Raw genomic sequence first — 25,156 nt, 5'->3', positions numbered from 1 at the left:
GAGACTTCAGAGAAGTGTGACTGGCCCAAGGTCACCCAGAGGCTGCATGTGGAGGAGCGGAGACGCGAACCCGGTTCCCCAGATTACGAGTCTACCGCTCTTACCCACCACCCCACACTGGCTCTCGAGAGCCCTCTGTTAATGGGCAGAGACCCCCGATTCACGCAGCGCGGGCTGTGGGAAGTCGCTCCCGCAAGAGGCTGGGTCGGCCGCCAACCCAGACGGCTTCGAAGGAGGCCTGGCCTGCCCGGCCCCTGGCCCTGGCGGCTCTGCCTGCGCAGTCCAAGGGCGGTCCCGCGAGGGAGGGATCCCGGGGGGGCACCGAAGCATTCCGCTGCGGAGAGCGAGGGCCCGAGGCCGGCCGGGCCGGGGCCTCATCCTGGCGCTCCTCCGGGCAGCGCCGAGCCCGCCAGCCCTTGGCCCGGAGGGCGGGGGGAGGAGAGCTCGGCCCCGGCTTTCCCGCCTGCTTCTCGGGCCTTCCTTTTCAGGCGGGAAGCCGAGCCCGCGCCTCCTTCTCCCTCGTGCAGCGAAGTGGCGGGCGCGCGCCTTCGGGCGACGCTGCCGCGCATGCCCGGAAAACCAGCCGCGCACGCTCCGTGGCGGCAGAAGTGGGAAAAGGAGAGCGGGAAAGCAAAGTCCGAGGCGGCTTCGGCAGCCCCACGGAGCACGCGCAGAGCTCGCCGCGCACGCCCAGTCGGCTCCCCTTCAGCCGGGGGGAGGGGCAGGCGCTTGCCCCGCGAGCGCCTTTCGTCGCCGCACCGGCAACCGGCGGGACGAGATGACGTCACAGCGGCGGGACGCACGCAGGCGGAACGGCGCGGCGAGGAGGCGCGTGTAAGTGGCCCCGCGGCGCCGCAGGGGCGGGCGGAGTCGGAGGGCGGGAAGCAAGATGGCGGCGCGCCGGTCCCTCTGCCGGGCCGCCCCGGGAGGGCTGCGCCTCTGGGCCTCGCCCGCCGCCTCAGCCCGGCGGCTGGGGCCCAGAGGCTGGAGGAGGAGGAGGACTCCTGCCTTGCCTTCCCAAGAAGGAATAGTGGGGGCAGCCAAACCCCGCTGCCCTCAGGGCCGCCTCTCGGAGAGGCCGGGGAGCCCCTTCGCCTCTGCGTGTGGCACGAGCAACAGAGGCTCAAGCGCAGGTGTCGAGGCCGGGAGGAGGGTCGCCCTCGGGCGCCTTAAACACTAACCGAAGAGCATTGCGGACACGGTCTATCCCAGGGGGAGGCAACCTAAGGCCCGGGGGCCCGATGCAGCCCCGTCGCCCTCTCAGTCCGACCCGCGGACGGTCCGGGAATCAGAGTGTTTTTACATGAGTAGAATGTGTGCTTTTATTTAAAATTCATCTCTGGCTTATTTGTGGGACATCGGAATTTGTTCTCTCCCCCCCCCCCCCAAATACAGTCCATCTCACCACATGGTCTGAGGGACGGTGGACCGGCCACAGCTGAAAAAGGTTGCGGACCCCTGGTTCATCCAGTTGTGGACGGTTAAGACATGACAGGCACGTCGTGCTTTTAAGGCGCAGAGGGCTTCTTGGATGAATGCCGGGGGTGTCATAAGCAATAGGGGCATATTTCAGAGGGGCAGCCTTGTAAGTCTGTGGAAGCAAAAATGACCCAGGAACAATAGAACTTTGCTTCCCGTTGATAGCCATGACATGCCTCCTTTACCCAGTTCCTCCTGCTTTTCTATGTTCCAGAGTTTATATGAACAAGCGTTTCACTCACCTTCCCACATTCTGTGATTTTTCATTAAATGGTCACAGCTGAGTGAAAGCCATGTCATTCTTTTTAGTCAAAAAAAGTGTATACATGCTTCCATTTCTGGTCCATGTAGTTGTCCCCTTAATAAACAGTGTTTTCAAAAGAAACGCACTTAAGGCATTGGTGAAATTGGTAAGGGTTTTGTAAATTTCCTCCAGAAGGGAAACCTGTACTGATAAAAGGTACATCTCCTCTCCCCCCCCCCCCCCCGCAGTCCTGCCTGCCAATTTTATTGAAAAAGGGAATGATGAAGCAACTGGAGGGAGAGTAGGTAACACAGTATTGTATTGTTCTTTTTTTTTTGTAGTGTTTAAATTGTTGGAAAAGTAATAAATATTATTATTATTTTTAAAAAAGAGAGTAGGTAACACAGAAAAGGAGCTTATGCCCTGTTACACCATCACCAAACATGTCATCATGGGATTGCATTTCTTACCAGCTGCAGAACAGTATGTTCATTATCCTAGATAGACAAGTATGGAACCGTTTCCTTGCATTACATGTCACCACAACCTCTCCAGCTAAAATGGGGGAAGTGTAATTTGTGAATCGTGATAAATGTGCATTAACTGAAGCAGAAGGAGATTCCAGAGTGATCATTAAAGTGCTTGAAATGGTTGTGTGATTTTTGGACTGATTCTTCCAGCGGCCTCTGGTACTTTCAGACTCAGTTGCTGCTCTAGGAAAGGTGCTGAAGGTGGTGGTTGAAGCCAGGATACAGTGGTGCCTCGCAAGACGAAAAGAATCTGTTCTGTGATTCTCTTCGTCTAGCGGTTTTTTTGTCTTGCAAAGCAAGCCCATTAACGGATTAGCGCTATTAGTGGCTTTTAGCGGCTTATCTGCTGATCGGATCAGCTGATAAGCGGCTTAGTGGCTTAGAAAAAAGGGGGGGGAGGGAAAAAAACCAGCAGGAACTCGCAAGACATTGTCGTCTTGCGAAGCAAGCCCATAGGAAATTCGTTTTGTGAAGCACCTCCAAAACGGAAAACTCTTTCGTCTAGCAAGTTTTCCGTCTTGCGGGGCACCACTGTAACTGAGTTGCTGAAGAATACTGTTCTGCACGCTCCCCTTTCTTTTTTTAAAAAAAATGCTAATACCTTTGTTATTGTTATTGAGGCACTACTGATTCTTCGCACATAAGCAATGCCTACCTGAGGGGGTGGGTTGGGAACACACTAAATGTTTTCATTCCATAACTTGATATGTATATATTTTCTTTCTTTCTCCAAAAGTGGCTGCACACTTTATCCGGACTAAAAGTCCCATAATGGACATAACTTTGCCTTTCATGGTATGAACAGCACTTTTCCTCTTCCTCCTATAGACAGTGCTGTGGCACTTAAAAGTTTGTATTAGTTCATCATGGCATGACTAGGGAGGCATTAGATGTTTTGTTGCACGGCACCCTCCCTCATACATCTTGGTCAGCCTCTTCCGCCACCCGCCCCGTCAGCCCCTCCCCTTGCTCCTTGCATGTTTTCAGCAGTGGTCACAGGCACTGTCTCCTTGCTCCCATGCCTTGCCTTCCACATGATGCACCTGCAGTGCCACTCTCTATCCTGGGAGGCGCTTCTACAGCTTCCTTTTCAAAGGCCCTGGCTAATCTGAGAGTCTGGCAGCATCTTAAGAATGTTAGGAGACCCTGCTGGATCACACCAGAGGCCCATCTAGTTCAGCATCAAGTGGATTTTTGTAAACTGCTTAGACATTTTATTACAATAAAGCTATATATAAAGGTTGTGAAAGGTTATAAGACAGACCTGAGTGGAAGACCACTCTCCTGACTTGTGATTCCCAACAACTGATACCCAGAGGCAGGCCACTTCCAATACTGGAGGTAGTACACAGCCATCCTGGGTAGTAGTCATTGATAGCTTTATCCTCCAGAAATCTGTCTAACCCCATCTTAAAGCCATCAAAGTTTGTGGCCAACACTTTATCCTGTGGTAGTGATGCCATAGTTTAACTATGCGCTGTGTGAAAAAGGACTAACTGATCTTTTCTCTCAGCTAAAAAGCCCCAGTAGTAACCTTTCCACATAGGGGAGTTGTTCTGGCTCCTTGGTTATTTTGGCTGCCCCTTTCTCAGTGCTTTCCAGCTCAACAATATCCTTTTTGAGTTGCTGTTTTATTGTAGATTGGCACTGTGATGCTAGTATTGAAGACTGTTGGCCGAAAAGAGTCTGAAAGATGATGCGGGTTTTCTAGTGTGGTGCTTTCAAGTAATAGTGCCACCTTAGCTCCTTTCCACCAGAGGAGGGATAATGGGATAAAGCTGTGAAGGCTGCAATCAATGTGTCAAATTCTGGACATGCTCTCATTCTTGGCTGCCCCCTCCCCAGTGGGCTTCTCCTGCCTCATGTTTGAGCTGCTCCATGGCATGTGCTTTCATAGGCAAAAGCCTGTTTCGTCTGATGCACGTTGTGAATTGAGCAGCTATGTGTCCTCTTCGGTTCATTGGAGGAAAAATGAAAAGAAAATGAGGGCCAAATTTGTGTTTGCTTGTATGGTTCCGTCTGTTGCACCAAGTTGAATGATTCAAATATATATCTCTTGAGCAAAATGAGGAGTTTTGTTGCTTCTATGGAACTAGGATTTAGTGTTTTGCTTTCCATTTCGTTGTGTGTTTTTGCACCAAGAAAAGTCCAAGATAAAGCAATCTTACTGTTTTGGAGTGTGCCAAGGAAATAATGGTAGTCAGCAGCAAAACAGCAATTTACATTCGGTGTAGGATTTTTGTACACAAAAATGTGCTTATTGCAGTTGCAGTTTTGAAAACCTGACGTTTTAGCAGCATCCTTGACCCATGTTGACCCATGTTGTTTTGTTTTATACATTAAGTTTTCAGAAATGTAAATTAGCATAAATTAAATTAAACAATAGATCTCATTGTTGTATCCATTCTGGAATCAACAACAGTCCCTAAGAGAAAAGAGTTGGAAAAGTTTGGTAAATCCCACTTATTCCAGAAGGGATGACTTAGGCCTAATGTCATGAGGGTGCGGGAAATAAAAGCAATAAGATGTAAAGCAAAATAATGATTATAATAAAGAGTTGAGGTGACTAGTTTGTTTAAGGGTATTGCTAGGTATGTTGTACTCAGCACCAGCACAATTGATGATCTTTTCCCATTAGTAGAATTGAAGGTCCTCCTCTTACCTTTTATACAGATAGCTACCACCTCTTGATTTATCCTTGGTTGTCTATTTGCATATTAGGAGTTTCTTCCGATAAAATCATACCATGCAAGGAGAAATATTTTTAAATCCTGTTCAGTTATAGAAGCAACTAAAATGTGAGAAGAATAGAGTGGTTTGTTCTCAAGACATGACAGTATTAATCCTGGTTTAAAGGTGGCTTATAAGGGACGCGGGTGGCGCTGTGGGTTAAACCACAGAGCCTAGGACTTGCCAATCAGAAGGTTGGCGGTTCGAATCCCCACGACGGGCTGAGCTCCCGTTGCTCGGTCCCTGCTCCTGCCAACCTAGCAGTTTGAAAGCACGCCAAAGTGCAAGTAGATAAATAGGCATCGCTCCGGCGGGAAGGTAAACAACGTTTCCGTGCGCTGCTCTGGTTCGCCAGAAACGGCTTAATCATGCTGGCCACATGACCTGGAAGCTGTACCCTTCCCTCGGCCAATAAAGCGAGATGAGCGCCGCAACCCCAGAGTCAGCCACGACTGGACCTAATGGTCAGGGGTCCTTTTACCTTTACCCAAAGGTGGCTTAGGGCAGTGTTATGAATGTGGGACATTGTCATGGATATTTTAAATGTAAGAATTGAAACATGATGCTTATTTGTTTGCAATCTTCTTATATCTATGCTTCCCCAAGTTGTAGTTTTCTAGTGATGATAACTCTGGTTGTTAATGAATAAAATGCATTGTTCATTCATGTTTGTCTCTGTAACAGCAGCGTAGTGCCCCATCATTGTTAGTTTAATACCATAGTCTTGCTAGCATGGCGGTCAGTGTGACTAGTCTAAGGAATTATCTGCTAGGCCAGCGAACTGTGGTCCACTAGCAGTATAATTGAATTTGGTGCCTGGGTGTAAATGTTAGTTGACTTTGCAACTTTAGGAATTCCTGATTCTTGTGACTTGAATATTAAATGTTTCTCTTTTATATTAAACAGCTATGATGACTTCATGGGGTCAGCAAAAAATGTGATAAATGAACCGGTTGATGTAGAAGACAGTTATAACATGATGGTAAGTTGTATGTCTACTATGGCCATATTTTAGGATCTTAACTTGTTTGGCTTGTCCTAGTTCACAGTTTTAGTTTCCACATATGTGGGTAATAGTTACCAGTCTTCCATGAAACTGGAAGGTGGTGGACTGTTCTTCACTGAAGGTTTTTAAGCAGAGGTTGGATGGCCTTCTACCAGGAATTCTTTAGTTGTGTTTCCTACATTGAAGTGGGTTGGACTAGATGCCCCTTGAGGTGCCTTCAAACTATAGCATTCTGTGATTCTATAATTTGATTTCTTCCCCTGCTGCTGAATCCTTCTTTGCTGTGTTAACTGAGCACTACTAATCCTTTTTCTTTCTTTCTAACCCAGTCTCATTTTGCACTATTAGGAATCAGGCAACTGTTAAACAAATTCGGAATTCATTTCTTATAGAAGCATTGCTATAACCTAGTTGTGTTGTTAAAAGGTCATAACTTTAATTTTATATCTTTTAGGCTAGCTTGCACCAAATCCTAAAACTTCTTCATCAAATTTTCCCCACCAGTGATGCATATTATGTCCTTTCTTTTAGGGCTGGGCAATGTTTAGCTGCTCTACACACACATATATTGCGAACGTTTCTAGCTTTAAACTGTTCATGATGGTTTTATTACATTTTTGGTTGTTGTTAGCTGCAAAAACAGTGCCCTCCTCACTGAATTAACCTCTTCACATAAGCCTTCAAATGCAGTTAGTGGTCTAGTAACTTTTAAACATAATAAATTGTTTTTATTCATGAGATGTTCTGTTTGAAAGTGCTGTAGCCATGTCTCTGGTGAGGAAAGTTTTTTTCTTATGACAAAAGCACGTATATATTACCATAGAGATTTTGAAAATTGCTATTTATGAAAAGAGAACCAATGTTTGCCTAAGAAATTTCCTTTATTTATTTATTTAAAGATGAAGGCTCCCCTCCCTGAAGAGGCTTTGTGCGGCTAAGCCAGAAGCTAGAACAGTGAGAGGGAGCGCTGCGCAGCGATCTCTCTTGCTGTTCTGGCTTCTGGGATAGCTGTGCAGCCTGCATTCGCTCCTTAAGATGCACACACATTTCCCCTTACTTTTTAGGAGGGAAAAAGTGTGTCTTATAGAGCGAAAAATATGGTAAGTTGATTCTATGACCCATAACGACTACCAACACAGTAGCCAGTAGACCTGGACAATGTATTGATATATCACCCAGGACCAGTATGAGGGGCAGACCGCGATGGCGGCTTCACTCGGCGGTATGTCGCGAGTGAAACTGCCACCTCTCCGGAGTCCCTCTGTCACCAGCTCCCAGCACACCAAGGGAGAAACCAGCTGCAGCCCAGCGCTGGAGGCAGGGGGACTCAGGAGCGGCTGCGGTTTCACCCACAACATACTGCCGAGTGAAGCCACCATCCCACTCAGTCCTCATACCAGCAAAGAGGGAGAAACGAGCTGCAGTGTCGAGGCACCAAGACAGCTTGTTCCTCCTCTGCTCCTTTAGACTGCTTGGCTTGGAAGTGGGCAGCTGCCCTTGCCTCAGCCAAGCAGTTTTTTAAAAACCCCGTCTTGTCAAATTTTCCCCGAGTTCTATCCTTCCAAGAAGATAAACAAATCCACTCTCTTCCTCCCCAGAAATTTCAAGCTGAAAATTCTCACCTGAGAATTTCCAGCTCAATTCTACTTGCTTCTTCAGTTGTCTTTCCTTACCTCCTCCTTTATTTCTCTGTTTGCCTAGATGGTAAGCCTAGGAGCAGTTTCTACATTGTCAAGTTTGTTACATATCACACAGTGTCTTGTTTTTAGGTGTTGCAAAAAAACCCCTGATATTAATGGTTAATATTGCACAGCACTGTATTATGTAAAGTCTAGAATGTCCCTTCTTATACCTTTTTTAAAAAGAATGTGATTTATAAGGTATAATTTCAATATAGCAAACTGCAGTGTTCCAGCTTGGTTTGAGTAGCATGTGAATGCCTTTCCAGCTCCCACCTTGAGCTTGCATTAAGGATTTTGATTCTTTTGCAGAATCATTTCACCTGGTGCAGAATTAATGTTGGGTCCTGACAAACCATAGTTTTCAGTTAAGGAGATGGTCTTGATATGTGCAGTTTCATTCCTGTCCTTTCCAGACTGGTATTTAACTGTGGTCTCATATGTGCCAAGGCAAACTATGGTTTCCTTGCAAACCAAAGTTTGACACCAGTTGTTTGAAGTGGGTTTGTGAAACATGGTTATAAGAGAATTGGCTTATGTTAACCATGGTTTTGTCAGGTTGCACTCATAGCATGACACCGTAGTTAGCACTGGAAACATAGTTATCTTAACAGAGGAGAGGGTTCACATATTTTTAATACTGGCTCCCTGTTTACAAATTGTGGTTTGTTGGGAGCCAGCAGTCGCACTACACTAACCTATTTGTTCCTATTTTGCTTTCACAACCAAATGCATTTATGTAATGTTCTTTCTCTGGGCAGCAAAGATGTCTGGTGTTTAGAGTACTGTCAAATTATTACAATGCTGCCCTTCTGGGGGAGAAATATTGGATGGAGATGGTTCAGTTCATATTAAGGAACTTGAGAAGCATATCTAAAATGTGCAGAATTGTGAATAGTGACAGTTCCACCGTTTGCAAAAAATTGGGAAAGCAAAACATTGGGAAAGAAGCCGCTCAGAGATGCCTATTTGAGTTCTTCTGCATGACACTAGATGGCACACTGTGGCTTTGAAATCAAGACACTAGAAAATGATTGGAGGTGAAATAAAATATAAAAATTATCAACATAGTGCAGTATGTCCTCTTCGTATTCTGCATTTCACCCCATCCATTATTGCTTGGAAAAGTCTCTTGCTGAGGGGTTTTATATGTGCAACTGCTTCATTACACATATCTGAATGTATTTGCTTGAGCTTAATTATTAACTTGTTAATTAATATTTTAGACTATAGCTCTCATAGCTTCTCTGACCATTGGCTATGCTGGCTGGAACTGATTAGAATTGGAGTCTAGTAACATCTGTAGGGCCACAGGTTAGCCACCCATTGTAGATCTTTGTGGCTGGTGTATAAAATAACAGTTATATAAAACTTTTGTGTGTGGTTTTTTTATTGATCAGAAAAAATATATTAGTGACCGAAGACTTAAGAGATGGTTCAGAAGTAACAGTAAACTGTGATTTGCCAATGGCTGATAAATCAGGATATAAAATAATGCTTTAAAGCTAATTTGCAAACCCCAGTTTGGGCATATTGTGGTTTTTGATAAAGTGTCTTAACTGACAAACCATGCCTTGGGACATTGCTCAGTCCATGGAGGCTGCACTTTAGGATAGCATCTAGGTACTCATATTCCAGCTGTATAAGAAAAAAATATTGTATATGCCTTCCCTAAAGCACCACTTGGGTAAAGGAAGGTTAGCTCAAACCATGGTTTAGCATTGAATTGGAACCAACCTAATCCAATGACTGCAATCCAATACCCTTTAGAGTAATCCTCATTGAATAAGGTGTAGTATGGATAGGATTATTGTGCTGTCAGTGAAACAATTTCCCTCTCTTTTCAGGCTTCCTTCCAGCGTTCAAATAGTCATGACAAGGTTAGAAAAATTGTGGCTGAAGAGGGTCGCACAGCAAGGAACCTGATTGCATGGAGTGTGCCCTTGGAAAGCAAAGAGGATGATGGTAGGCATTAACCATGGATCATATTTATGTTCAGCAAGTAATTATGCCAGTGAAACAGAATGGCATTCTGTTCAGGACAGGCAAAGGAAAGTTCAAATGTGGTGTACTTTAACTTAATGGAATTCGCCATCACATGATTCGCCAGTCACTGTTTTAGATGGCTTAAAGGGGGATTAGATAAAGTCATGGAGGAAAAGTCTGTCAATAGCTGTATACTGTTTCCATGTTCAGAGGTTGTAAGCCTCTGGACACCAGTTGCTGGGCATGGCGGGCAACAGCAGGAGAAGACGGTTGCCACCTTCACGTCTTGCTTCTGATGTACCTGGAGAGTGATAATGGACTAGACCAGTGGTTCCCAATTAGCTAAACACTGCAGCCCCCGTGTTTCACAAAAGCCAAGCCATGGACCCCCTATGTTTGAAAATGTTTATATCTCTATGGTAGTTTTGGTTGTGTGAATGGTGCCATGGACTGCCTGGGTGGGTTATGCAGATCCTCTTGGGTCTGCGGACCACCAGTTGGAAACTACTGAACTAGATGGGCCTTTGGTCTGCTCCAGCAGGGCTTGTACTGTATTCTTATTATGCCTGTCAGTCTCCCCCCCCCCCCCAGGCATGCAGCTAGAACTATAAAAGCAAGAAAAGGTTGAGCACCAGCAAAACTGTATAGCCCCAAATTAGTGCTCTAATTATGGAGTGGAATGTTCTCCTTGACATCCAACATGTCTTACATAGTTGCCTTTTTTACAGAGTATGATTTTACTAAAATTGGAGAGAGCTTGGGGCTGTGAGCTATGCATACCTTTAAGCTCCCCCCACACACACCTCTTCTCCTTTAATTTTTGCCAAAATCCGATAAAAATGCAACCCATCTGCTAGGCATGAAGGAACTCAAGAGTTGTTAGATTTATGAAAAGGTCATATAAATGCCAGTGAAGTTGGATGTTGATTTCCAGCACCCTAACTAACCACTGTCCATTTTGGTTGGAGCTGATGGGGTTTAAAAAGTCGAGCAACATCTGGAGGACCACAGGTTTACCATATCCAGTGTAAGCATTACGGAATTATTGCTTGTTTCAAATGCTGTTTTCTTTTCACAGGAAAACCAAAATGGCAAGTAGGAGGGAAATCCAAAAGAATAACTCAGGGAACTCATAAAACTACTAAACAGGTACATGCAAGTTTTCTTATTGGGTTTCTTTCACTAGAAAAGTAATGTGTTCTGAAACAAAACTTATATGCTTCATTTGGAATGTTTTGTTCAACTGTACTGGAGATAAAATATATCTTAAGCCATTCCCATCCTTCCACATAGCAGTTTTATTTCAGTGTTTGGTTTGCGGGCATTGTGTTTGGATGATCATATGCCAGTTAAGCTGAGGTATGAAGAAGCTTTATGGATGTGCATGCAGCCTCTTCACATGAGCCATAAGACAAACCAGGGCGGGGTTTAAATAATTTTTGTTGTTATTATTATTCCATTTTACCAGAAAGCTGCAGGTAACAGGTATGGAACAAGAAAGTATATTAAGCAACGTGGCGTAGTGGTTAGAGTGTCAGACTAGGACCTGGAAGACCAGGGTTCAAATTCCCACTTGGCCTTACTAGGTGACCCTAGGCTAGTCACTGCCTCTCAGTCTAACCCACCTCACAGAGATTAAAGGAGGAGAGAGAGAACCATATATGCCACCTTGAGATAAATGAAGTAAATAAATAATAAATTCGTGTGACCTGAGGTATTGAAGAATATTTAATCATGTGACCTCCCTTCACTGTCTGAAGCAATATGCAGGATTGTTGTCTCATCTGTCATTTGTGAGAAATAGTCCTTTCTGTGAAATAATGATCACTGAGTGCTTAGTGTTCTCTTGATTCTACCATGCTTTGTGAAATTACGGGTGTTCTCCTTGGGTGGGGAAAAGAGGCATGTGTCAGCGATCATCTTGAAACCCAACCCCTTAATTTTCTAAAAATAGTTTTTATCCCCTGCCCTTCTAAGTGTTCTCTGTGGTCCTTACCTCCCTTTTATGCTTCCCTTAATCCTATGTGGTGGGTTCTTGCCAGCTGAGCAACTGTTCAAGGCTTGCAGAGACAAGTGTGTGCTGCACATGTTAACAGGCTCCTGGGATGCCAACCAGGAAGCAGGCCTCAGGCTCAGTGCTGCCTCCAGTAACAGCTCTTCTCTCATCATCGCCTAAGATCGCTGGGGTTTGGAGGCGATACCTCCTTGTTGACTTGTGTGTCTCCTTGAGGCTAGTTTTTCAGCAGTTCCTAAGTGATAGACTTGGGCGATGAGAAGCTTTGCATCACAGAAGGTGGAAACAGCAGCCCAGATAAGTCATGACTCATACTGTGGGATTTAAAATAAACTTTTCCTTAACCTCCCAGCCCCCAATTCTTCATTTAATCTTAGTCTGCAGTCCCACTTACTAGCAGGTAGAGGCCTGCTTGATATGAACACATGAAAGAAACCGAAGATATTGTCTGCAAGTTTGCAAGTCATTGATAACTTCCTGGAGCTCTGTGTGAGTTGGGACATGTCTCCTGTCTGTGCGTCTCAGTCGCCACATGTGTTGGTCAGATCCCTTGTATGTGTCATCTATGGTGAGTGTAATGTAGCTAACCAAGTGGGGCAGTTATACGTGGTCACGACCCCATTTTTCATTTTAAGAAAAAGGTGGTATTGATGGTTAAAATGATAAAAACAAAGGGTAGTGTTTGTCTAACTCCTACTCAGAGCAGACACATTGAAATTAATGAACCTAAATTGTTTGTCTCCAACTTTTATTTTAGGGCAGGCACTTTAGCTGATAACTACTAAATGAAGTTTTAATTTTCTTTTCCATATTATAAAAATATCAAGAACATACATATTGCATTTATTTTGCTGACAATCTGTAGCCTGAGCTTTAAGGGTTTATTTTGCAGGTCTGGTTTCCCACAGATTTCTTTTAAAAAAGAAAAAAAAAGAAAGAGAAAATCCCTAAGTATAGCCACATCTCATTTCAATTCTTTTTTTTGTACCAGATATGCTAAAATATTGCTGAAGAGCTAACAAGAAATAGATTTTAGATGCTCAGCAAATAGAAAATTCTTCTGGTCAGAGCAAGTGGAGGGTGAAACTAACATCCAGACGTGATGAATGTCTGTCTCACTCTCTGGGGGAGACAGAAAATTACACTGATATTTCAAACCGCCTGGAGATTAAAAAGGGCAACACTAACACAAATACCCAACTGTTCCACTTCAATAATGAGGCTTTATGAAACACAAAATGGAGAAGCATAGATGTAAAATGATAGTCAGATATCACTAATGGAAACTTAATACTTTCTCTCTTGGGGCTGTTCGGTCACTTTGACACCAGAGCTGACTGGCAAAGGCAAGATTAATTTCCATAGGTTTTATATTAAAAGCAACAACTCTTATACAGTTCATTTAAAGGTATTTCACAGAGCAGTCCTAATGCATTCATGCCCAAAAGCAAGTACCACTGTGCTCAATAGGATTACTCCCTTAGTAAGTGTGTTTAGGGTTGCAGCCCAGACACTATACATCAGTGGTTTTCAACCTTTTTGAGTCCACCGCTCCCTTGACCAACCGCTTTATTCCTGTGACTCCCCTGTGGGTTCCAGCTCATCCTGGGGTTTTGTTACAGGATGTGCGTAAGTGGGGATTCCCCCGCTCTGCCCCAACCCATTTTGTCCCTGCCAGCTCCCCTGAATGTTCCTCGGAGGAGGAGAAGAGTTTGGATTTGATATCCCGCTTTATCACTACCCGAAGGAGTCTCAAAGCGGCTAACATTCTCCTTTCCCTTCCTCCCCCACAACAAACAGTGGGGCTGAGAGACTTCAGAGAAGTGTAACTAGCCCAAGGTCATCCAGCAGCTGTGGAGGAGCGGAGATGCGAACCCGGTTCCCCAGATTATGAGACTACTGCTCTTAACCACTACACCACACTGGCTCTTGGAGAGAAAGAGAGATGATACAGGAAGATATTGGCTGAAAGTGAATGAAAGGACAGCCCCCCAGGGCTTCTCTGGACATTCCTCAAGTCTCCCCAGGGTGCCCCGGTGCGCTGGTTGATCACCAATGCTGTACACCTACTCTGCAGGACAGGGATGAGAAACCTGTGGTTCCTCAGTTCCCATGGGCCACAGCTTGCACGGCCAATGGCCAGGGATGGTGAAAGTTCTTGTCTAGCAGCACCTGGAGGAAGAGAGCTTCTCCATCCCTATTTTATGAGCAGCTTTGGTGGCCAGCAAACATGGAAGAAGTAATGTTAGCCAAAGAATGGAGGAGAGTGTCTCCTGTGCTGCCCTGGATTCCTAGGCTGTGCTTGTAGACACTACAGCAAAATGCTTGGCAGTTCTGCCTTGTATGTGCACAGAGGGCTTTTTTGTGGGAATGGATGGGAAGCTGCTTGCACATGTATAGGAGAGGGCACATAATACGACAAGAGAACTGAACATGCTTCGTAGGTATATGTTGAATTCTCTAGCTAGAGACATTAAAGAGTATTACTGTAATTCTGTTGAATAATATGTGTGTAAGTGCTTTGTAGATTCTACTTGTGAATGTTAATTTAACATTTGCCATTATCACAATGTCTATGAGAAGAACTAAAAAGTTCCTTCACTGCTTGAAATGCTCCCTCTTTCTGTCCCATGAATGTGCCTCAGTGGATAACTTCCTGCTTTCATCAAACTGTACTTTGCTGCTTTGCTCAAATCAGCAAACTATGATCTGAGTGAGCCCTCCAAACTAGGATTGTAAACCACAATTTACTCCTAGTGTTGTTGTTTTTTAATTGTTTTTATTGAAGATTTTCTTGGGCTATAAAAGTAGAAACATCACCTCTGCTTTCAGATCACAGAGTTCTTTTTACCGATCATTTATATTTGATATGAGACTTGGATGCTGTATACAGTATAAGGGGGCGAAGAGAGGTAGGGGGAGAGAAGGGGGTAATTTGCTCCTAGTTGATCAAGCCAAAATGTTATGCGATCAAGGGAGTGCATGAGCAGAGGGCTTCCTCCCCACCCTTCAAACCCTATGTTGTTGGATTCCAGGCCCTCCCACCACAGACTTAGGGCCAGTGGTTGGGGGGATGGGAGCTGGAATCCAGCAGGAAGCTTATCTGTGGAGTCTTGGAAACATTATATTCAGTGCTTTTTTTCCTGGGGGGATGCAGGGGGACGCATGCCCCTAAACATTTTGTAAATCTTTGTACTTTTGTCCATTTACTATATTTTTTGTTCCCATTCTGAACAGTAAAATGGTGATTTTCTTGAGTCAAAATGAGAGTACCCCTAAACATTTTTAAAAGAAAAAAAGCACTGATTATATTTGAATACTTTCAGTGCTTTGTTTTAAAAGTGTTTGGGCTGAAGCAAAATGCATGTCCTGTGAATCGCCAACCGTTGGCCATACTTGCTGGATTTTGCATTTCAAGTTGTGCCCCTTCTTTGCAGAGTACCACATCAGACTGCAAAATAATATCAGCAGCTGGAGAAAAAAACTTTGATAAAAGCCCAACTAAAACAAGACAGCCTCGGAAAGTGGATCTGCGAGCACGATACTGGGCCTTCCTTTTTGACAACTTAAGACGTGCAGTTGATGAAATCTATGTCACCTGTGAATCAGATCAGAGTGTAGTAGAATGCAAGGTAAGCTCTTCTGGTAGTGCAGTACATGCATGGATGACGCTTGGTTGTTACTTATAATCCTCAAAGTACTGCAGGACTCCTGAATCTTGTTGCTCTGTTCTTTATGAGTAGGCAGATATACTGTGGTCTAAGCTTTCATAGACTAGAACCCATTTCGTCATCTGCCACTCCAGACTTTAGGTTCTGAACGCTTATGTGCTAGAGAACATTCATTTCCATTGGGGTTGGGATCTGTGGTGAAACCACTGCCCCATCCAGGGCCTTGCTGGTGAGCTATGGCCAGAGTTGAGGGTGTGATTGGAGTGGCTTTTTCTATTTTTGTCTTCCTCCCCCCCCCAAAAAAATAATGTATTTCCCCTTGACAGCATTGAGAGGAAAATTAAATCATTGACTCCAGGGCCTGTTTGTGGTGGGGATGATCCTGTAGATCCATAGCCTCCCTGGACCCACTGCATTCAGGGCAGCACCAGTGGGTCAGTGGCACCAGCACTGATTTCCACAGCCACATTGGGGAAAGCCTGTGGCTGCAGATCTTCTTCTCAGTACACTGAGAGGGAGCCTAATCAGCTGCAATGTATTTTCATATGGTTCTGTTGGTGGTTGCTTTCATGGTCTCCTGCTGTCTTTTGCAGTAAGTTTTCAATGGAGTGGATGATAGTGGTTGAAAGGGAGGTGTTGGAGCAATTGGGTGGATGGTGTGTTTGTGTGTAAGGTGGACTTGCTAGTGGGGGCGGGGTCAGAGTGACGTATCGTAAATCGGTCTGCTTGGGCAAGAAGGGAGGATGAGACAGAAGGGATCCTTGGCTCTGAAAAACTTTTCAAAATGTTCGTGTTTTTGCTTTTCATAAAAGTTCATATTGTTTTATTTGTTATTACAGGTTTTTGGTTTTATTGTTTATCTATAGTATAAGTTATTTTTGTAACTTGCTCTAAAACTGAAATGAAATAACAAATCTGCAGGATTCACACGAACCTTTAACCACCCTTCCTGAGAGCTTAGGATAGTTTCCTTATTCTTTAAGTTGCCTTTGGATTCCGGTTCGCTCTTTGTATTGAGTGTAACAGGCTAACTTAACTAACCCTTTGAGCAATTGTCATTTTTAAAATTGGCTGTTTAAAACTCTCTAATCTTGTTTGTTTGCAGAAGATTAATCATAATTTAATTTTATATATACCCTATATGGTCAAAACTGCTTTAAAAACAAGAATATTATGGCAGTGTAAACCACTGAAATCCAATAAAACCAGAAGCTCTCAGAACAGAGGAAGCTCTAAAATAAGAAATCTTAAAGGGCTCTAATTAAAGAATAACTCTGAAATAAATTATTCATTAAACAACATTTAATATTTATATGATTCCCCCATTGCAGTGAGATTAACACACAGTAGACTGTATATGAATATATTGTGGTTGATTTACCTGCAAGTCCCCCAATATTTCAGTAATCAATCCTGTAGGTGGCACTATTGAGATTCAGCCTGAATTCACATTCTTCGTTTCCTGTTTAATATCTTAATTACACATTGTTCCCTTTCTCCAGAGATAGCTATCGCTCCTCTCATTCACTTGCTGGTGGTAATTATGGAAGATTGATGGCTCAGTATAAACAGTGTCTGGGTGGGTCGTAGTCATAAGTTGGCTTCCCCCATATAATTTTAGATGGAAAACAGACACATCACCCAGTGTATTTTTCGCCAGCTCAACTGAAAGGAAGCTGGCTTCCTTCTTTATAACATCAAATTTACTCCTTGGAGTTTTATAATAAGTAAAACAATTTGAATATATACATACATACCCCCCCAAGAAATACATGGTGAGCAAAAGAGAGAAGTTTAACATTATGAAACTGTTGAAGGTATCCAAATTACTTTCCTATGAACTTTGAGTGAAAATATTCACCACATTCTGGAAACTATTATTATTGCTAGTCCATGACATGTAAAGAGAACTTTCATCTGGTCATGAATATTTAGTTTTCTGTTGAAATGAAAGATGACCAAATTGACTCTAGGGTTAGTGTACAAATAGAGCTGGAAGAAAGCAAATTCTGAAACCAAACAGTGGCCTGAGGTTTCCAAGCTGTCTGTTGGTTTAACACAATTTAACTCCCCCCACCACACACAAAAACAAAACACTGAACTAAACTGAACTGTCCTCTTGCTCAGGAAATTTCCCCAAAGACCCTCCCCCCACTTTAAAGAGACCTGATACTCCCTGCAGTGTAATCAGATTATGATTTTCTAAACATTTGTGGCTGAAAGAACAGTAGTTTATTTGTATGACATCTCCATAGATCCAAAACTGCATTCAGAATTCTGGTCATACCATTCATGCTAAGTTGGGAAGGAAATATTATATATCCAAAACCGCATTAAAACTAAAACAAAAATCCCCCAAACATTCATTTTACAGAAGAGTTAAGGTTGTTAAGTGATACCAGTGTAATTATCCAATGAATAATTTGTATACAAACCCTAAACATTAGAAAACTGCATAGAATTCCTGCCTTTCAAAAAAAAAAGTTATATTATTGTGCCACTGGAGCTTTAGTTCAGTCTTATGCATTGGTGACAATCTATGGCCACTTCAGTTATGGCATTTATGTTTTAGAAAGTACAAATGGGACCTACAAATGGGGGGGAGGTGTTTGTGTATGTCTGAAGATGCTAACTTCCCTCCTGTTTCTTAGCTGACCTTGTTTAATGTATATATGTATTTATTCTTTTCCTTAAAATATTGTAAGTCACTTTGGGTTGCTGTGGTAAAAAAGGTGTGAAAATAATAATTTTGCCTCTAGTTCTGTTGGCACAGGGCCACTGACGTCAATATTAGCAGGAGTGATGATCTCTATTTGCTTTATTGTGTGGGGTGTGTATAGCTATGTGTTAGTTGGGGTGGGGGTGGGTGGTGCTGTGGTTGCGTTCTTGGCCTTGCCAATCAGAAGATCACAGTTTGAATCTGCATGACTCAGTGAGCTCTGTCCCAGCTTCTGGCAACTTAGCAGTTTGAAAGCGTACCAGTGCAAGTAGATGAATAGGTAGTGCTGTGGCGGGAAGGTAAATGGCGTTTCCGTGTGCTTTGGTTTCTGTCACAGTGTCCCGTTGTGCCAAAAGCGATTTAGTCCTGCTGGCCACATGACCCGGAAAAGCTGTCTGTGGACAAATGCTGGCTTCCTCAGCCTGAAGCGAGTTGAGAGCCGCACCCCATAGTCACCTTTGACTGAACCATCCAGGGATCCTTTACCTTTTAGTTGGGGTGGGGAATATTCCACTGCAAAAGAAAGTGAAAATAATGGTGGTTACGGTGACACTGCACTGTGATGTTGGCTTCTTCTGGATGGAAGTAATTCTGCTTCCCCTGTCTTTAGCACCAACCGTCTCTCATTTATACCATGCAGTAATCTCAGTTTTTGATGTGACATTGACTGAGGCTACAGTGGCAGGCTTGAGCTTCCGTATGTGCAAGTTCCATCTTTTTCTGATATCTGCAAGTAAGTAGGACTGGGTGATGGTTGGTTTCCAACATTGCAGTGTATCACCAGCTAAACATTGTGATATGCTGGTATATCACGATGTCTGAAATAAGGATGGAGCTATGTACGGTGGGCATGGAGACTGGGCGTGCGGGTGGCTGAAGAAGCAGCCACAGAGAGGCAGGCAAGCGAGGGGCAACTGAGGCAAGCTCTTGCGTTTGGAGGGCGAACGCCTTCCACTCCTCCCTAGACAAAGAGAGGGAGAAGGAAGAAGCAGGAGCCTCGATTCCTGGCTGGGGTGAGGATGGATCGTGGAGGAGTGAGACACTGAAGGGGAACCCCCCCCCCATCCAGAGCCTGGCAGGTGGTTCTTTAGGTGCCAGGAGGGGCAGGGCAGCTGGCTGAGCCACAGGGAAGCAGCTGGAAGGGGAAGGCAGAGCCGCAAGGAAGCAGTCAGAGAGGAAAGACAGGGAAAGAAGCAGCCAGCCAATCTCACTTTGGGGGAGGCAAAACGGTGTTTGGAAGGCAGCAGCCAGCAATCACCAATACACAGGGACAGGACTTCTCAAATTGCTCGCAATTATACCACCTCCTGGAGTTTTGAAGGCTGTTTGCAATGTATTGCCAGATCAAATATACTGAAACAGTTATCGCAATGTGGGCTGCTTCAAGCCGGTTTTGAATTATGTATTGGTACATCGCACAGGCCTACAAATAAGGTTAAATATTTCCTCCTCATACATTATTCTGTTGTTTGGGGCTTTATTTAAGGTTTGAAGGAACAGAACAGAAATAGCAGTGTGTGATGTGCACCCAATTCTCCAGATGTTTGCTCATTAGTAAGTTCCACTCAGTTCTGCTTACTCCCAAGTAAGCATGCATAGGGGATTTGTGCTCATTTCAGCATTGGCCATGGCTGATGGAAGAGGGAATGGAGCCATCTCAATCTCACCTGCTCTCCATCAAGGGGTCCAGAATTTGGTGTTTCCAAAGGTCTGAATTGCGCTGCTTTGGGAGAAGTAGACACTTTGTTCTCTTTTGTTTCCCTCCCCCTTCGTTTTGAAAAGTCTTAACTGTTTTTGTTCCAAAAGGGCGTCAGGAAGGAGGGCTGATGTGTCAAATATTTGGAGGCAACAAACATGTAGAGATAGAAAAGAAGAAAGGAAAAATGTGTGGACTGCTTCACATATTACTTTTTAAACAGGTATATGCAAAACATGTTTGTGTACCTGTGAAAACATCATATGTGCATGTGGCAATTCATATTTATAGACACCTGTGTTAACAGTTTGGGGAACCAGACCTATCTGCTGCTCTCTGAATCGTATACAGTGGTACCTCGAGTTAAGTACTTAATTCGTTCTGGAGGTCCGTTCTTAACCTGAAACTGTTTTTAACCTGAAGCACCACTTTAGCTAATGGGGCCTCCAGCTGCTGCCGGAGCACGATTTCTGTTCTCATCCTGAAGCAAAGTTCTTAACCCAAGGTACTATTTCTGGGTTAGAGGAGTCTGTAACCTGAAGCGTATGTAACCTGAAGCATATGTAACCCGAGGTACCACTGTACCCACAACAGCCATGTTCACATTTCAAAGTAAGTCAGGATTCATAATCCAACAACAAACCATGTTTTAAGGCATACTAAAAATCCTGACTCATTAGGAGAGGAACAAACTAGGATCCTGGGTTCAGATGTCACAGGCATGCCAAGCTCAATGGTGGCTTACTGGGTTTGTTGTTCCTCCTCATTCCACAGGAGGAGTGAAGCAGAAGCGATCAAGATGGGTGCCCCAACAGCCTTGGATTGTTGTTATGTGTAAATGCATCCAATACATGGGCGTAGCCAAGGGGGGCAGGGAGGGGCAGCTGTCTCCCCCCAAATCAATAAAAATCAATTAAAATACATAGCAACTGAGGTTCTGCCACCCCTAACAAAAATCTTGACTATGTTTACGATCCAATGTGAAGTGCACATGTGCTGTCATATACCATATTTTTCGCCCTATAGGACGCACTTTTTCACCTCCAAAAATGAAGGGGAAATGTGTGTGCGTCCTATGGGGCGAATGCAGGCTTTCGCTGAAGCCTGGAGAGCGAGAGGGGTTGGTGCGCACCGACCCCTCTTGCTCTCCAGGCTTCAGGAGAGCCCCGTCGCCAGCCCCGCAAACTCGGGGGACAGCGGGAGAGGCGCAGCGCGCCTTTCCCACTTTCCCCCGACTTGGCTAGATGGCTGGCGGGGGGAGAAGCCTGCTCCTCCCCGTCGCCAGCCCCGCAAACTCGGGGGACAGCGGGAGAGGCGCGGCACGCCTTTCCCACTGTCCCCCGACTTGGCTAGAAGGCTGGTGGGGGGAGAAGCCTGCTCCTCCCCGTCGCCAGCCCCGCAAACTCGGGGGACAGCGGGAGAGACGCGGCGCGCCTTTCCCGCTGTCCCCCGACTTGGCTAGATGGCTGGCGGGGGGAGAAGCCTGCTCCTCCCCGTCGCCAGCCCCGCAAACTCGGGGGACAGCGGGAGAGACGCGGCGCGCCTTTCCCGCTGTCCCCCGACTTGGCTAGAAGGCTGGCGGGGGGGAGAAGCCTGCTCCTCCCCGTCTCCAGCCCCGCAAACTCGGGGGACAGCGGGAGAAGGCTGGCGGAGGGCTTTCCCCTCCTCCAGCCCCGCAAGCTCCCTGAGTGATGCCAAAGCTGCCAAAGCCCGAGCTTCCCCAGCCCTGCGCCTGGGGGGGGGAATAATTTTCCCCCTTTATTTCCCCCCCCCAAATCTAGGTGCGTCCTATGGGCCGGTGCGTCCTATAGGGCGAAAAATACGGTAAGTGTGTGAAAGGGGCCCAATTTCCCCTTGCAAATAGTACTTGCAATAATATTTTTCACTTTCCAAATAGTATGTCAGCATTTAGGTTTTCATCCCTGTAAGGAAAGATGGAGAGCCAAGCGCATAAATTTACTTGAAGTCCGTTTGAGGCTTCTCAGTGTACTATAAATTGTTACTGAATGAAAATAATGATACAAAATCTCTTTAAACTGTTAATTGTTTTTAATTTTTCTACTGCAACTGAAGGATTTTATCATTTTTCTTAAAGTAATATCAGAAAGGACAATTGTATGTTCATCTGTGGAATATCTGGTCAGGTTTGTTTGCATTTTTGGAATTTGAAATGATATTTATTCAAACACAACAAGTAATATTTATTATATTCCTAAAGCAATTTGTTGCCTTCCTAAAAGAAAACCCCCTGCATTCATTTTAAATGAAGAAAGAGCAATCATTACATTTCAGTCTTTACATAATAGGAATTGGAATGTCTGTGTGCAGTGCAATGAGGGAGTGGGCCAGATTATTGATTTACAGTGTTGTTGAGGATAATGTTTATTGTATTTGAATGAGACAGGGCTCTGGTGACTGTTTGCGGTTGAAACTGTAGACGGAAGGGTTGTGGTGGAGATGCAAACAGGCTTGTGAGAAAATCAGCTGTTGGTAATCTCTCCAAGCTTTGGAGTTTGCCTTTGGAGAGCCAGTGTGGTGTAGTGGTTAAGAGCGGTAGTCTCGTAATCTGGGGAACCGGGTCCTTGTCTCGGCTCCTCCACATGCAGCTGCTGGGTGACCTTGGGCCAGTCGCACTTCTTTGAAGTCTCTCAGCCCCACTCACCTCACAGAGTGTTTGTTGGGGGGGAGGAAGGGAAAGGAGAATGTTAGCCGCTTTGAGACTCCTGAAGGGGAGTGATAAAGCGGGATATCAAATCCAAACTACTACTCCTCCTCCTCCTCCTCTTCTTCTTCTTCTTCTTCTTCTTCTTCTTAAGGACAGTTGTATTTTACAGCTCAAACCTATGCACATTTACTTGGAAGTAAGTGTTGTGTTCAGTGGGACTTGCTTTCTTGTGTTTAGGGTTGTAATCATAGTAGCTCTTCTTAAGCTGCAATATGCACATGCCATTTTTTCATGGTTTGGAATACAGGAACACATAGTTAAAGCAGGCTGTCTCCAGCAGTTGTGTGTTTTGGCGACTAATGAAATGAAGTCTGCAAATTTTCCAGGGAAAAGCAAATATATATGGTGGAGATATGTCACTGAAATCCATGGAATTTCCAAGTATGTTCAAAGTTGCATTCTGGATTTATCAAGGTTTTGAGGAGTTTGATCCATTTTCATTTAAAGGAGCTTTATTTCTGTGCAGTGATTATCCTAACCGGATAATTCTAATTACAAGTAGGTAGCCGTGTTGGTCTGCCGTAGTCGAAACAAAATAAAGAAATTCCTTCCAGTAGCACCTTAGAGACCAACTAAGTTAGTTATTGGTATGAGCTTTCGTGTGCATGCACACTTCTTCAGATGCACTGAAACAGAAGTCACCAGACCCTTATATATAGCGAGAGGGTGGGGGTCAACCATTCCCACCACCCTTCTGAATAATACCCCTTCCCACCCTCTCACTATATATAAGGGTCTGGTAACTTCTGTTTCAGTGCATCTGAAGAAGTGTGCATGCACATGAAAGCTCATACCAAGAACAAACTTAGTTGGTCTCTAAGGTGCTACTGGAAGGAATTTTTTTATTAGGATAATTCTAAGTGTCTGATTATAGATATTAATGAAGGATGTGGGTTGAAATAGTGCCTTCTTTACCTCAAGAGGGGGGGCCATATTTTGGTGAGAGAGCACTTTGCTTGCCTTCAGACTGTTCCAAATCCAAGCTTAATAGCTAGATGATGGGAGAGGATGAGTCTTACTCCAAGACTCTGGAACACTGCTGCCAGAGTAGACCACAGGTGAGCAACCTGTGGCCTTAAGGCTTCATGTGACCCTTGACCCAAATGTCATGAGAGTGGCAAGGATGGGGAAGCCGGTATTATCCCTCCTTGGTCCGCAGCCCCTGACAGATTACACCCAAGGAATTGCAGCCCCTGACAGGAAAAGGGGCTCCACTCTGGAAAGGACAAGACTAAGACAGATGGGCTACTAATCTGATATGTAAGGCAGTGTTGTATGAACTGTCAGCAGTTCTAAATCTAAGCCGTTAAGAATGTAATTCTGCTAGAGTTGCACATGTACAGGGCTGGCAATGATCACAAGAAGAGCGCTTCTGGATTAGGCCAAAGTCCCACCTAGTCCAGCTTCCTCTTCTCACTGTGGCCAACCAGATGCATAAGGGGAGCCTCCATGCAGGACTCAATTGCAGCAGCATTCTCCCCACATGTGAATCCCAGCAACTCATATTCAGAGGCTCCTGGCTTCCAGCAGGGGCGGTAGGACATCGGCAATAGGCTTCATGTTCTATGCACTTTTCTCAACAAGATACAGCTCCACAGTCTCTTTTCTGAATACCGTAACCAGTACAGTGGTACCTCAGGTTACAGACTCCGCTAACCCAGAAATAGTACCTCGTGTTAAGAACTGTTTCAGGATGAGAACAGAAATTGCAGTGTGGCAGCAGCGGGAGGCCTCATTAGCTAAAGTGGTACCTCAGGTTAAGAACAGTTTCAGGTTAAGAACAGACCTCCAGAACGAATTAAGTACTTAACCCGAGGTACTACTGTATTCCAAGTGTGTCTTTACCATAGATTATAGTGTCATTATGGTATTGTCAGTTTGGGGCTCAGTCCCTTTCCTAATTATTCCTAGTATGGCATTCACCTTTTTCACAGCTACTGCAATCTTAAGTCAACATTTCAGTCAACTGTGTTTCAGATTCCATTTAGCATCTGTTCTATTTTTTTAAATTGCCTCAATGTGCAGCAGTGTACATTTGCTAACATTGAATTGCATTTGCTTTTACTGTCTGTTAACCAATTTTGAATAGAGTATTTTGGAGTGCCTTCAATCCCTTTTTGTTTTAACCACCTTGAACAATTTGGTAGCATAATCAAATTTGGCTAGCACACTGTTCACCTCTAACTCTAGATGATTAATGGACAAATTTAAAAGCACAAGTCCTAATACTAATCTGTGGAAGAAATCCACTTTCTATCAGTGGGGAAACTGCCCCTTTATTCCTACTCTCTGCATCCTGTTTTTTAGCTAGTTACTGATGCATATGAGGACCTCTCCTCTTATTTCATGACTTCTAAACTTATTCAGGAGCCTTTGGTGAGTTATTCCTAGACACCAGCATTGCTTTTTCAGTGCTAGCCCACACAGAACTGAATGAATGAATATTTCAGTATAGAGACAAGAATCAAATTACTAAGTTCTCAGGGGATCTGGGCTTTCTCTCGCTATCCAACCTCCATAGACCTAAACAGGAATTGTTGTGTACAGAGTTGCAGCCTTGTTACAGTCTTGTTTCTACTCCTGCATTTGTTGAGGTGTCTGAGGCAGATGAGTGGGATAGGGAGACAAAATACATGAGATTTGTTCAGGGCTTTTTCCAAGTTACTTTACATTGGTG

General features: G+C 44.4%; 1 protein-coding gene across 1 annotated transcript in view; it reads left to right on the top strand.

The window, feature by feature from the left end:
• Nucleotides 1–682: 682 nt before the first annotated feature.
• Nucleotides 683–25,156, top strand: part of SCAPER (S-phase cyclin A associated protein in the ER) — a 216,064-nt gene continuing 191,590 nt past the window's right edge. Inside the window, exons 1-5 of the mRNA XM_082238421.1 lie at nt 683–834; nt 5,890–5,965; nt 9,516–9,633; nt 10,733–10,803; nt 15,106–15,300. Of these exons, the coding sequence (XP_082094547.1) occupies nt 779–834; nt 5,890–5,965; nt 9,516–9,633; nt 10,733–10,803; nt 15,106–15,300 (516 nt within the window). The 5' untranslated portion in view covers nt 683–778. The remainder of the gene's footprint in view (nt 835–5,889; nt 5,966–9,515; nt 9,634–10,732; nt 10,804–15,105; nt 15,301–25,156) is intronic.

The sequence above is a fragment of the Podarcis vaucheri genome (assembly GCF_965113315.1).
Source record: "Podarcis vaucheri genome assembly, chromosome: 9".
In the NCBI taxonomy this organism is placed as follows: domain Eukaryota; kingdom Metazoa; phylum Chordata; class Lepidosauria; order Squamata; family Lacertidae; genus Podarcis; species Podarcis vaucheri.
Note: the sequence above shows the minus strand (reverse complement) of the source record. Positions and strands in the feature narration are given on the sequence as shown.